The following is a 15,403-nucleotide window of genomic DNA, read 5'->3' as shown; positions in this document are numbered from 1 at the left end:
TTTGTTGACATTCAGTATCAAATTTTAAAAAATCCATATATTTATTAGGGACGTTCAAACTGTAGAGATTGAATGATGTAATTTGAGTTTTCAAACACCATTTATGTCTGATTTTTTCTGTGTAATTTTCAACCTCTCTCTTCTTTTCTTTTCAGTCCTCTACATTTTGTTTAGGTCCTGTTCCGATTGTTGCCTCTGAGTGACATCTTAGGACATCAAGAGGCTATGAGACGCTGTACGCCATTTCATCGGTTTTTGATTACTTGGCCAAATAAGGGAAGATCTGGCAGCAATTGGAGACAAAAACATTTCTAAATCCATACCGGGCTGTTGCAGATTTGATTGGGGCTCAACTTCGTTGTTTTCTGAAGGAAATATAGCAAACTCATCATGAGCAGCATTTCCGAGTGGTCGTTTTAACTGGAGGGTCGAATAACGAAGGGTTGATTTATAAGGATTATGTCCGCTGCCAAAGGCACATAGAAATAAGATGGAGGTTGACCTTTTAAATGCAAAAAAACGTCACTGAAAAATAATACAAATGTAACAGAGACATTTTTATGCCTCTGATGGGATTTGAACCCGGGTCTCTGGCACTGAAGTCCAGCACTCTAAAGGGTTAATCCCACTAGCCAGAGCTAGTAGGAATGTCATATCACTCACACCACCACACAAAGAATAATATTTAATAAATTCAGCTTTCGGACCCCCTATCAAATAAAAAAAAAAAACCAAAACACTATATCGTATATATACAATATTTAAGCATGAAAAGGTACTGTATATGATAAATAGAATATATTACATACTAAAATCCATATGACCTCATATCAATCCTTGGACTGATATGATATGGATTTTATCATGTAACATTGTCTATCATATCAGTCATTATCTTCATGCATCATAAACAGCAGTAATGTATTGAAGTCGCATCTAGCCCGTTGAACAAGAAAATAATATTTTTCCGGATAAAAATTCTTTCTGCATGTATTATTTTTACATTTACGTAGCAAAAAACTATTTCCGGTCATTGTTTGTAAACATTCCGACGTGACTGGAGTGAATCTAAGTACCTCCAATTACTTTAAAATTTGGTACTAAATCAAAACTTTTTGAAATTAAAGTTCAGAGAATGAAAGCAAATCTAAATAGAATATTCGTTTGTGTATTCGTCTCGCTCTGTTTGATTGATTGCACATGTATCGACATTTCCTCGACGATAAAGAAGCTGTTTGTGAGAGTTAAACAATCACAGGTTCAGAAATCAACGAAAGGTTTTCCTCCTTTTTCATGGCAAAAGGAAAAAGGACTCTTTGAAAGTCATGTCAAACTGTATTTTCATGGATCATTTAGCGAGTTTATTCTTCGTGAAGGATTCGAAATATTTGACAACAATAATTTTGCTACTGCTTGGATTACCACAGCTCTTTTGGAGATACATTGCTTAGGAAGTAATGGAACCTATATTGACGAAGAATTGATTTTCAATGCAGTCAAGGCCATGGGAAACTTTGTTGATAAAAATCACCAGTTTAATACCTCCATCGAAACATTTTGGCCTCAAGAATACAATGAAACCGTGGATACATGGCAGAGTACTCCTACAAATTTGTTAAAACTTTTTGCTCTGTCCAATGATATTCCGTGGTCTGTGATTTTAAATCTCTTGCAGAGACTTGGTATAACTGATGTTGATGTCATAAATACAATCAAACAGTTGTTACAAGAGAGGTATGGTTGTCAACTTAGAATTCAATGATATTGTAACATCTTTCTCTCTTACACTCCAATCACAATGTAGATCTATGAAATTAGTATGTTTACTGAGCAGCCATACATTTTAATAATATTGTAAATGCAGTATGCATATGTAATGAACCTGTTTAAAAGCAGTTTTCAAACTTGAGAAATTCTGTGTTTCAGAGACGCATACATAAAGGCCTTTCATATTCCTCCAGATTTTGATGACACGTTTCTGAATATTGGCATAGGATCATTGCTGAAAGAAACAGCTGAGTCTTTCTCCCCGTCCTTCGAGATTTGGGCAGAAAGAAATTCAAATCTAACATCAATATTAATTGCACTTAAGAAGTATGCATACAGGTAAATACATTGCACATGTATCACATTAAAGGGACTGCCAGGTTATACTTGAATTAACCAGTAATCTTTATGCTGATATAAACTGAAATCAGATTAAAAAGCATGCAGCTGAACTCATTCCTGGTATGCTTACAACAAATTGATTTTTAAAAACACAGAATATTACATGTTTACATAATATTTAAATACAAGCACCAGATCCAGATGTAATCATGCTAATATTTCATGGAGTTTTTGTTTATATATCATATTTCCATATTGATATATTCTTATTAATAATGCATGATTTTGGTATTTATTTTACAAGACCTATGTCATCAGACACCAAAGTTAACTCAGTAGACCCAAGGTCATACTTCTATTTACGAGGGTTCTTGGAAAAAGCCAAAAATGCTGGGGAAACAATTGCTTTAGTATCTACTTGGGTATGTTTTCTCCATATTTTTTTAAATAAAAGGATACAATAGCATGCATGAGTGCTAGACTGTATAGATAAACAAAGATTTCATTACTTCAGGTAAACAAAGAAATTTCATTACTTCAGTTCAGTCTTCCTACAGTGTACATGTATATATTCTTAGGTTCAAAACATAGACGAGGCAAGAAAAAGCTTTTATAAAGGAAATGTTATGCCATTCAATGTGAATAATGTTGACATCACTGTGGCTGCCAATGCTATTTATGGATTGACAAATGGCATTCTAACAGGTCTGGTACCCATGTCTGTAATGGAAGACCCGGATATTCAGGTGAATTTTCTGTTTAGATTCACTATATGAGAGTTTTCATTCAAATTTATTAAAGGTTACAGCAATATATTATTAGATAAGTGGTCTTGATAAATCATATATATCGCTTTAATTTTAAATGATACAATATTTATATGATTTTATGAAGCAAATATACCGTATTTGAGGTACATAATCCAGTCTTTAAATGTTTCAAGTGTTATTGAATACCTTATTAAGTTTTTTTTGGGTGATATTTGTTTGTATCTGATGGTAAGTTGCTTTTCAATTAACAGCAAATTTACCTGAACACATCAGCATTGATTGCATATGAAATCAATACAAATTTGACTGACAGGAAGGATTTGGCCTTGACCTACTATCCTTCAGAGTTCGAATTCTACTGGTTTGTGTCCAGGATATTCAGTAAACTACAGGAACAACAACATAGTTTACATCCAGTATGTTTTTACTACTACATTTTACAACATAGTTTACATCCAGTATGTTTTTACCACTACATTTTAACTTCTTTAATATCTTAACATTTGAACTGGAGCAAAATTGATATTTCCACCTTGTAAGTTTGCTTCAAATACAATAAGAATAATTCAAATTTTAAATCTAATGAAGACAGCCTTGCATGCTTTTTGGAATTGTGTATCATATTATTGTATAGGTTTGGGGGGGGGGGGGGGGAGTTTACCCCCCTCACCGTATTATTTTTTTTTTATCAAATGTTCAGTTTTAAAAGAAAAAGACATAATGATGAACAGATTTTAGCATATATTGAATTAACTTGTAGGTTATATTGATTGGAGATATAAACTTGTGAACTGGAAAATTATTATCGGATATTATTATTACATGTCTTGTGCTCTACGTTAAAGTTGCGTTCAAAGAGCGACAACCCTCACATAAATCCGACAACGAGTAACAAAAACTTATAGCATTTGAAAACAAGAAACATTGGTGCACGCACCAAAGTTATGGGCCGAACAAATTTCCAAGAGAGTATCATTGTTTCCATAAACTAAAACTGTCTCGTAAACATATTGATTGGACAAGTGTCCAAATTCGACCCATTAACATACAAAATGAACAGTAATCTGTTACTCCTTAAAGATCTGTGAACTACGTGTATGTCCAGTAGGCAAAGGTTCTCCAGTGGACTTTTTTAAAGAGCAGTCTGAACCTTAACCTTAAACCATTGTGACCTCAGAATAATGTGTTTATATGCTGCTTTACGTCTCATTCTCGAATTTTTCACTCTTATAGAGACGTCACCTTCGGGCGAATTGAGCAGTGAGGGTTCTTTATCGTGCTAACGCCTATCGTGACACAGGACCATGGCTTACAAGCCTCATCTGAATGACCTCAAAATAATAGATGGGTTATTCTGCTCCTTGGATGTTATAAGTTTGATGAATATTTACAATGTTCATTATTGGAAAATATTGAGCTTTTATCACTTGAATATATTAAGCAAACATTTTCTAATGTGCAAAATAATTCAACCAATGACTGTTGCATGAATACTGCATTAATTTAATTTCACACTTTCCATATTAAAACTGTGACATTTAATTTGGGTTATCCAAATATCATAACCTTTCGCTATGAAATAAATCAGATTTATTCAAGATTGAAAATTTTATTGGCACAACCTGTGACAATATTTAACAAAATAGTATAATGCAATAATCAAAACATTCTTTAGCACCCTTGGAATTATGCATTTTTCAAAACAAAAAAAATGACGCCACCTCTATAAATAGGTCAGCAGATAAGCGCACGTGACCTGTGTGTTACACACACAAAAAAAAAAAAAAAAAAAAAAAAAAAAAAACCACCAAATGTTTAAAAAACACCACCGAATTACTTTACATACAAAATGAAAACGTATCATGATAATCAGTAATCCAACTTAAAAAAAAAATACACACACTCATCCCGCAGAAACTCATACACTTCTCAAATTCTTATTTCATAGAATGGGCCGGCTCGTGCCGGCCCATAATAACTATTTCTTGATTGATTGATTGTATCTTGCTTAAGAATTTTTCACTCATATGGAGACGTCCTTGTATCATGGAATTTATAGATAGATATAAGGAGACTGGGTGTAGTTAACGGGAAACTATATTTCTATTCATTGCTAGTAACGTATTTAACGAAATATTTTGCAGAATAATGAGAAGTAGAAATTACATGTATTATTAAAACAATACTCTCTTGACGTTGATATTTAGATTTCCCCGTCCGCGTTTTACTCGGAGCTGTTGAGAAATTATTCCAGTAATGTATGTGCACACATAGTTTGATACTTATGAAAGGTGTCCTGTGGACATTCGTGTACAACAAGTGCCGTAACAACGTCCATAAAACGCAACTCAATAAAATAAATGAAAGCCAGCTTCCGCGCACAAAATCTTGCCTGTGTAGAATTACCCTGCTTATTTACGATACCGTAATTAAAACGCCTCATTGGTCGGTTTCTGAATATATTGCAAGATGGTCGGTATCTGAAAGTATTGCACAATACTTTCAGATACCGACCATGATGTTGACAAAATAAGGATGTTCGCTACCTCTTACTTTATCCATTAAGCGATGCATGTCGAAGACTCTTGAACATTGGGAATACGACAGCCTCAGTTACATGTACAAATGCACAATGTTTGGACTTTGTTTCAGCAGCTTGAAAAGAAATGTTTTATAGTATAACTACAGTCCACAGGAATGAGCGAGTAATGTTTTTATTGTGTATCTAACAAACATCACCAGGGCAACGAGTTTCACAAAGACAATCACAAATTTCTTTTTAAATGTAGATTATGAGGCGAGTTTGGAAGATTTTGGGAGAAGCATTGTTTGGCAAGATGACATCCCGCCTTCTGACGTCATACAATACCGATGACGATGGCTTAGTGTATTTTGATGACTTTCTAGGGGATGGGGATAGATCGCTTTTCAATAAGACAATTGTAAGTGTCACAAAGTTATAAAATGAACTCTAATTTTTCAGTGGATAATTACTATAAAATATGTCTCTTTTTCATGCTCAGAAAAGAAGCGAAGATAGAATATTTACGACATCGATGGCTGTCAATGCTCTGTTGACCACGTGGACGTCATATGAATCTGCAAGGAAATGTCTGATCTGGAGTAAAGGTATTGATAATATATAGAATGAAGAGTGCAAAGTAATAAACAATCCCACTTGAAGGATACATGTATCAGGAAATATGATGTACCCACACTCATTTGCTCAAGCTAGATTTAACTTGCAGATCATACGGTCTGTATAAATGTAAGTATTAATGGCAAGTTAACTGTCAGATCTAACTAATTTTCAGCTATACCCTTCCAAAAGTATTACCATCCCATTAATTTTGGAACAATTCTATTTGAAAGTGTTATTTCATTGGTTGTTGTTATATTATGATGTTTCAATATACGTGGCATGCGGAAGGCCGGGGTTCGAATCCCGGCCGCGACAGACATAAGTCGTTAAAACAGGTAGTGACAGTTCCATCGCCAAACGCTCGGCATCAGGTGTGAATGTCACGGGTCCTCGGAGGTTACCTTAAAAACGGATGTCCCGTGTCGTAGTAGGTGTGACACGCTAAAGAACCCTCACTGCTCAAAGGCCGTAAGCGCCGAGCAAAGGCCTTTTGAAGCCCTTCACCGGTCTTGGTGACGTCTCCATATGAGTGAAAAATTCTCGAGAGAGAGAGACGTTAAGGGAGACACAATCAATCAATATACGTGTAGATTAAATAAAATTTTGTTGATTCAGAATGGTGAATATAGAAAAAGATGAAAAGAAATATCGGGGGGGGGGGGGGGGGACAAATCAAAACGTTTAAACATTCATTCTCATTACATTAGATATCCAATGTTATACAAAAATTGACATTCTTGAGGTCAATAGGATGTTTATGCTACCTGAGAACTATGATATTCACCTCGTCCTTCCGGGCTCGGAGAACTACATGTGCAATTACATTAACAGTCACAAAGTGAAAATTTAGATGACATATTTTACCTAAAGAATACTTGCAATGTAATAGATATATTAAACTTAGATCGGTATCCATTTCTTTTGAAAACTTCGTAAACAATAACATATACCGCAATCTTTGTTTACAAAACAAATAATGAACTATCTGAAATGAGCTTCTGTGATAATGTACCTCAATTTCTTGTGAATCCTTTTAAACATATTAGACTATAGATTTTGATCATTAAAAGTGAAAAACAACATTTGGGATGGAGGGGTCGTGAGTGAGTCCATTTTAAAGACTTCTGGGGTTTGATAAAATACAAATATGTAACCACCCCCTGACAGCCAGTGGAAAAAGACCGACTCAGGTACATGTGACTTAAAATAACTGGTTCCTGATTTATACAATCTCTTAACATCATTTTGGTGGATCAGTCTCAAAAATTGAATTGAAATGCATCATTTGATCTTAAAAATGTTCTCGATGTTGTAGGAGTTCCAGCAAAAGTAGTGGATTTAGTCAGGAAAGCTGTCAAATGGATTTGTAAAAATGCCTTGACTGGAAAGTATCGTCCATGGAATGCTTTTTTCTCGGGTTCAGTGAAAAGTTTTGTAAGTGCAGTGTACATGTATTCCCTATTTTCTGGAAATATCTGTTGTATAAAAAAAAAAATAGAGAAAAACTTTACAAGCGCTATATCATATTACAAAAATTAATATTAAACAAGGCCTTGTTTTCAGAATTTAGGATCTTTTACTTTAATAATATGAACCAAGATCCTTGTATTTTCCCTGCTATTTTAGAAATCCATGCCATGGTGGTATCCATCAAACCGGAAGGAGTACCTGAACGGAACTTCTATCGCAGACGACACTCATATACCAAGTAGTGACACGATTATAGCAATGCAGGGCGTGGTGTCCCCGGAATGGTATCAACAGCAGCTAAAGCAGAAACATTTTGGCTTTCACGTTCCCATTGTGTTTCATGGATATAACGCTGAGAAATCCCCATTCCCATTCTGGAGTTCAGAACCTTACACTTATGTCTCAGCAATGTTATCACTGGTCAAATATAATAGTGTGACAATGTAGTATACCATATGATACTTTGATATACCACATCGTCTTTCCATTCTCGTAATTTGTGACACACACACACACACACACACACACATATATATAATTCCAATGTTATTTATCACATTTGTTTTGATTGGACAAAAATAAAGCTGAACAAGGGTTTATACATCAATAAATCCGAAAACGCGATGTATTCATACACGCCTGAAAACAAATAACATAGTTCGGGGAAAATATTCAAATTTTTGCAATTGTTAATAAAGTGAATGAATTGGAATTATAAGAATCAAACATTCTTTTTGAAGAATTTATCGATGTGTAAACTCCGGACATTTCACTCACAAACTTAACATAAAAGTGCTTCGCACTTTTATTCAGTTTGTGAGTAAAATTTCCGGAGTTTACACATCGATAAATTCTTCAAAAAGAATGTTTAATCCTATAATATATATATGACTGCCGTCATGAGAAAAGGGCCCTTATCTCTCGACGTCACAATTCACAGAAAACGACGTCAAAGTTCCTGAACTTGAAACGTCAAAATCGCGGCAACGTAGACCCGGAAGTAATCTTGTCGGCTGCGTTTGTTCAACATCCTGGGTACATGTACGTTGTTTACATAGAATTCCTACATAAAATACTACTGGGTGTTTACTGCCTGAGAAGAAAACCTAATGGATTATCTGGTAAAAATTATAATTTCATTTGTACAAACATTTATTTAAAGCTGTTTGTATTTACAATACTGAAATCATCTCGTATGTTATGTAATAGTACAATCGGAACCTATATATATATGTGTGTAGTATACATCAATGTAATTTACATGTAGTGTTATTCATTCAAATCTAGTATGATCGCGGTCACATCAACGTAATCTTTTTTCATAAAACTTTGCAACACCGCTGACGGTGTATGATGATAAAACTATATGATGTTGCATTGTTGATTTTTACTAATACTCACCAAATTATGATATATGTTTTCCTAACTGGTTGACGTACAAAAAATAATGTTGAGCATTATGCATAGGTTTTTGCAACCTATCAACAACAATCATGACGGATTCACCATAAAGGATTAAAAAAAATTACAGAGATTTAAGTTTAAGTTAAACACAATAAATGTTAAAAATAATTGATCTAAGCGGAGTATAAGTAAGAAATAATAATCAAGGTTATCAAGCACATTTAACGTTTTTAGGTATTCCATCCCCATTGAGCCGTAAAAATATTTCCTTAAGAATTAATCAAATCGAGGAATTTTGGCAAATGTACTATAGAACATACAAAAGGATGAAGTTTTACTGAGAAACAATTTAAAATTTTCCTCAGGATCAGAAGATATGGCCTAACTTACAAATGTAACATGGAAAAAGTATATTTGTCATGAATAAAAATAAAAGGAATGATAATTTGGGGGGAAAAAAAGCTTTTGGTGAAAAAATAATCTAATGAGTGCATAGGTCACCGTGCAGATTTTATAGTGAATATCATATTTGTTTTCTTCTAAATTCAGCACGGAGACGCATCTAATAATTAACACTAATTGTTAATTAAAAGTTGGTGTTCATATATTCTATTCAGTGTAAATTATTTGCTTTTAAACTTCTTCTAAAGTTAAACCGAAATGGTTTTGTAGGATCTTGAGGAAGTAATACGGGAATTCTTTCCGCGGACAGAAAACAATATTGAGCAAGATGCGTGTAATGATGAGCCTCCTCTTTCTGAACTCATAGAATCTGATGTAGAAATGATACATAGACTTGCGTCAAACTATATACAAGACGAAATACAAGGTTGTGTTGTGTTTGAGGAGGATTCTAGTTTAGACACTCTGAGAGAGAATGTTTCACACATTTGTTGTCATATGAAATGCTTTGAAAATTTTACATATGTCGAGATTGAAGAACATATATTCACGATGCGAGAACTATCTCGAGATGAGAAAGATATGTATATAATGGGAAAACTTAAGAGCAAAAGTACCGGAATCGACACAAGTCAAAGAAAGCGGCAAAGATATACATTGTATATGCAGGTACTTTCATGTAGAATGTATTATCTGATTTCCCCCAAAATCTTATGTTGAAGATTTCTTTCGTCATTTGGTATTGTAATAAATGACAAATTTTCAATCTCAATCATTCTTTTGTTCAGATTTTTTATGACAGCAAAAACGAGCTACGGTGAGCAGAGTTTGGGTAATAGAAGCTGATAAACATAAAATCAATATTATGGAACATAATAGCATTTATGTTTAAAGCGTATATATGTGTCATTTACCCTATTGGGGACCTCATATAACTTTACCCTGTTGGGGGCCTCAAGTTTGTTAGCCAATCAATGGCTTGGATAGGCACGCGATAGCTTGTGTTTTGCATACGTTAGCCTTTTCATATACATGGGATTCAGTGAATACAAATTGTAAAGCGGATCAAAGTTTTTTCATTTTGTTCAACCCTCCACCACCCCAACTTTCCGCCCTCAATATGGAGGTTTACTCCGGTGCTATGCAATCTTTTTATATAGGCTTTTTCGTCATTTGGGTTGGCCTTATTTGTTCGCCATCTTTTTGCTCTGGGTTTGTTTTGATGAATTTTTATTTGTCATCTTATAGCGTAGCATTATTTAAGTTATTTTGTCTTTTTTGGGGAAATCAGACTTTGAGTAATTTAGCTTTGCAGGTACTTTCATGTAGAATGTATTATCTGATTTCCCCCAAAATCTTATGTTGAAGATTTCTTTCGTCATTTGGTATTGTAATAAATGACAAATTTTCAATCTCAATCATTCTTTTGTTCAGATTTTTTATGACAGCAAAAACGAGCTACGGTGAGCAGAGTTTGGGTAATAGAAGCTGATAAACATAAATACCGTTATGTTGACAGAGAGGTGCGCAAAGAGGCATTTTTAATTATGCATGACATCGGGAAAAAACACTTGAAGAATTTAGCTAAACACATGAAACTTAACGGCCCAGTTCCCAGGTGCCATGGGAATAGAGGTAAAAAACCGAAACATGCCCTGTCATTCCCGGACATCAAAAGAGTTGTTAATTTCGTCGTGCGTTATGTACAGTGAGGAATATGGATTGCCCCTCCCTGCAGTCCCCCATGCTAATGATGCTACACAAGCTCCAGTACTTTTACCAGCCTCATCAACTAAGGTTGATATTCACACTAGATACAAGTCTGTCTGTGAAGAGAGCAATGAGAGGTGTGTCATATCGTAACTTTCTAGTTATTGTTTATGAAATTTATATCGTCTAATGACAAATATAAAAACTAACAAAAACACTTGGATTACCTTTCAGCACTGCACAAGTGGTGCTAATTTGTCATATCGTAGTAATTAATGCAATTTAATTTAAAAACAATAAAACATAATTTGTAAAATACATGTATAGGTCTGTGGAGCTATCAACATTTAAGGGCATCTGGTTGTAATGCCTTCCTCGTATAAAAATCGCCTCTCCCAGATCTGATGTTTGTCCCAAATGTGAATCTCTTCGGTGTCGTGTGGTGGGCGCTGTCTCGGAGGAGGATAAACTCACTGCCCTCAATGACTATAAGCGACACATTGAAGTTTCTCAAGGTACTTTAATTCTTTAAGATATTGTATATGTGATTTGTACAAGTATGAAATACGTACCATAGAACATTTGAAAGCAGATGCGGAATACAATGTACATCTATATCAGACCTTGTCTTACTGTATAATTTTGACTACATTTTTTGCTTATATTTTAGAATCTCGCGATCTCGACCCTCGCGGTTGTTTTTCTTCGTTTTAACTACCTACATGTATCAATACGCGAGGGTCGAGAATGCCATAGAAACTTGTTTTATTTAGTCTACTTTTTGTTTTGTTGCATACGTTCGAAAATAATGAATGTAAAACAACGCAATTGTATATGTATATATATGAAAATTATAATACTTATTTTTCAACAGCTGAACACGCTGTGTACCGTGAATACGTACAATTCGCGAGAGAAGAACTGCAAGCATATGGAGACCGTCCGTTGGAGTGTCTTCCCTGCTCAATTCAACTGTTTCGGGTCCATTATACCTTTGATTTTGCCCAGCAGTTGACCCTTCCCCATTATTCCAGACAAGAGGGTCCATTATATTTCACCTCACCGAGAAAAGTTCAGCTGTTTGGTGTTTGCATGGAAGGGGTGGCAGAGCAGTATAACTATCTCATAGATGAAAACTACAATCGGCGTGGATGGTTCACAATCTCATGGCCCTAACAGTGTTATATCCATGCTACATCATGTATTTCAGGAATATGGACTCGGGGAGATGGCATGTCATATACATGTACATTGCGATAACTGTGCAGGTAGAAATATAGAGGCTTTATTTGTTATTGTTTTACCTGTTTAATTTGACGTAATATCAAAATTGGATCATTATGTAAACTATTATCAATGCAGGTCAGAACTAGAATAGGTATGTAATGGCGTATTTTTGTTGGCGCATTCTGATTGGACTGCATAGAGAAGTGACCATTAGATTTCAGATTCCCGGCCATACAAAATGTCTAGTGGATGCTGGATTCTCCTACATTAAGAAACTCTATCGACGGTAATAGTTTGAATCTTTTATCATGTCATCGGTCAGTTTTATATTCTGTTTTTATCAAATAAATTTATTCTTTGATTGAATTAATTTGCAATTTAGGACAGACAATGACTCCTTTTCCGATCTGGTGAGAACAGTACAAAAGTCTTCCAAAACCAATCGAGTAGTCGTTGTTGACGAAAGGTTTTTGTGGCGGGATTGGAAAACGTTTCTTGCAGAAGATTTTTGTCCTCTAACGGGCATTCGGAAATACCACTACTTCCGTTTCAGTGCCATGAATCCAGGTGTTGTATTTGTCAAGGAGACCTCTGTAGATGACGAAAAACCCTTCATAATGTCTCGTAACCCAACGCCTGAGTTATCCTGCAGGAGATTCCCGCAAGTTATTGCCAAGGGTTAGAAATCTCGATTAAGTAGAAATTAATGTATTGAACTTTAAATTTACAAAGTAAAATTTTAATCAACAGGTGGACTTTCTTCCGAAAGGCAAAAGTATGTACACAAACACGTGAGGCCTTTCGTTAAAGACCACGCCAAAGATTTGACGTGTCCTGCACCGACTGAGGAGTAGACAGACTGTCAATGGTGTTCATTGAACTATTTCTTTTTTTTTCATTCGTTCAGGTTTTTATTCATTCATGTCTTGCATAATTTATGAGATATGTAAACACATGTATATTGAGTAAATATGAAAATAATAATGAATTGAACTGGTGCACTTCCGTGCAAATGCACATTGCAATTGAAACCTGGTGTTTGAATTGTTTAATTTTGATTATTTGCCATTTCTTTTTTATTCCCAAGAATTACATTTCTTCTGCATCAGATGAACAGATAAAAGTGTTGTTTTTTTTCTTCATTTATGTGTTACGCGATATACATTATCAACGTGTCTGACGTCGCGTGACGATGTTGACGTCGCAAATATTTTTGGACATTCATTACAAAAATGCCAATAAAAGACTCAATACGCATGATATGAATAAAAGTTTGGTATTTTTGTAAACAGAAAATGTTAACGAAGATACTTCGAGTTAAAACTCAAATTGTAAAATTTTGACCTTAAGGACCTTAAGGTCAAAATTGTAGATAGATAATTCAAATCACTAGCGCTTTATGGATTTTAACATCCGTCCTCAGGTGAATACAAATATTGAATATTTTTCAATTCTTACTCTTTCTATTTGGATTTTATATATAATATATAATTATGCATTCCGAAAATTTTGTTTTCTTAAATTGGTAGCACTGTGTCAAACTTAATGCACAAAGGGAATACTTAAATCTATGGTCCTAATTAAATATAGCGTTTGTTTGTCAGCTAATGAAAGAGATGGATTTTCGACAATGTCCTGTTTTTCTTTCGTTGACTATCTATAAAATCCCAAGGTCTTGCAAAAACACTTTTGGTAAAATCTTAGGAAGATGTTATGCCTTATGAAAAAGTTTATGTACTAATATTTTTTTTTTGCGATATCAGAGGTATGAAAATGCATTGAATTGAACATATTTTATTGACAAACACATCAAAAGGATAAGGCACAAGTTCAAAAACTTAGATAGCCCTCTCCAATTACGATAATTTAATAAATTGTCATACATTATGAGTAATTGGCGATTTTACGTTTTTCTATACAAAAGGAATCCATCCCAGTTTTAGATAAAGTGAATCTCGAGGGGACATGATACATGTATGTAAGCCAGTACTTCTTTAATTGTGTAAGGTCAGACTTTAAAAAAAAAAAAATCAAACCATTGCGTTACTATATCCCCTCTCTATTACGAGGGGATAAAAAGAACCTTTATAAATACTAGTATTTATCCGAGCCCTTTTGTAGAAAGAAACAAAGTGATAATGGTTTTGACTTGGCGATGTGTTACGCCTGGCCACGGTCATTAGATTAATAAAAAAAATGTCATTGTATCCTAAAAACATCAGAAGTAATGATCGCCACTTTTGATCACTAAGATCCGACATCATATTTGAAATACAGTACACACTCATTATGCCATCGCCACGTAATATAACACTTAATTTAGAATTTCGATGATAGTGATCAACTGAAGCACCCCTACAGGATTATGGACCTCTTGTTACATGTTTTATCAAAATGATATAAACAATATAATTGCTTCAGTTCTGTGCAATTCACCCTACACAAACCAAGTATGTTACAATGAAGTCGTCTTTAGTTTCATTTCCCATGGGGGGAAATGGTCATTTTTCATGGAGTCATTTAGGAACATTATGATGGGACATGGCTGCCGGGACTAAGGAAAAGGCAACATCCATTTCTGGTAGTATATGATCTTGGAATTAAGAAATTACAGGACTCAAAATATCCCACGGGACCCATTTTTCGTCCGCTTTAGGATTTTTAATATATAGATATATGATATAGTTTTGCATATAACGAATCACCAGGACTAGACCGACTTTCTATACATTCAGTGAAAATCAGAATCCGTCAAATCTTTTAAGTTGAATCAAATCAATTAAAACAAAATTTTATCGGAAAATTGGAGCGAGACAATGGGATGGATATAATGGCCTTGTATACAACTGTATCCACGAAATAGTGGCATAATGATACTTAGCTTTGTTATCGGTAATCATAATCACAAAAGTTAATTATATACGAATAATATGTACGCTTTTAACTGTGTCAATTGTTTTTAAGCATAAAGATGAATAGGGTCTTACTATGCGGCTGTATGTGTAGTATAACGCTTACTTGCTAATGTAATGAAACATGTTTATGGTCAATCTATCCGGATGGCGCATAATCTCATAAATCCTGGATATGTTTTATAATAGGTCTTAAATTTCTGTACACCACTTTCTCAAGATGTTAGGTGGACAACGCATAATAAATAAAGCTCAAA

At 34.4% G+C, this 15,403-nt stretch overlaps 1 protein-coding gene and 1 pseudogene across 2 annotated transcripts; both read left to right on the top strand.

The window, feature by feature from the left end:
- Positions 1–1,016: 1,016 nt before the first annotated feature.
- LOC125647004 (uncharacterized) lies at positions 1,017–10,715 on the top strand. 2 transcript variants are annotated; one of them, XM_048873704.2, is made up of 9 exons: positions 1,017–1,734; positions 1,927–2,106; positions 2,414–2,531; positions 2,688–2,855; positions 3,131–3,295; positions 5,669–5,821; positions 5,903–6,008; positions 7,337–7,455; positions 7,648–10,715. In XM_048873704.2, the coding sequence occupies exons 1-9, from the start codon at positions 1,136–1,138 to the stop codon at positions 7,936–7,938; spliced, it is 1,899 nt and encodes a 632-aa protein (XP_048729661.2). In that variant the 5' UTR covers positions 1,017–1,135; the 3' UTR covers positions 7,939–10,715. The 2 variants fall into 2 exon arrangements, with proteins under 2 accessions (XP_048729661.2, XP_056012965.1); XM_056156990.1 differs by lacking the exon at positions 5,669–5,821 and having other exon boundaries at positions 1,039–1,734.
- Positions 10,716–11,326: 611 nt separating this feature from the next.
- On the top strand, positions 11,327–12,524 carry LOC125678790 (uncharacterized; annotated as a pseudogene).
- Positions 12,525–15,403: the final 2,879 nt, after the last annotated feature.

This window comes from Ostrea edulis, chromosome 1 (genome assembly GCF_947568905.1).
Source record: "Ostrea edulis chromosome 1, xbOstEdul1.1, whole genome shotgun sequence".
Taxonomy (NCBI): Eukaryota; Metazoa; Mollusca; class Bivalvia; order Ostreida; family Ostreidae; genus Ostrea; species Ostrea edulis.
This window is presented reverse-complemented; position numbering and strand designations above follow the sequence as displayed.

Bases quoted from the DNA above. Each gene is read 5' to 3' on its own strand.
- LOC125647004 (XM_048873704.2), top strand. From the start codon at position 1,136: ATGAAAGCAAATCTAAATAGAATATTCGTTTGTGTATTCGTCTCGCTC. The intron at 5,822-5,902 runs GTAAGTGTCACA...TTTCATGCTCAG, and splicing joins CGCTTTTCAATAAGACAATT to AAAAGAAGCGAAGATAGAAT. The intron at 7,456-7,647 runs GTAAGTGCAGTG...CTGCTATTTTAG, and splicing joins CGGGTTCAGTGAAAAGTTTT to AAATCCATGCCATGGTGGTA.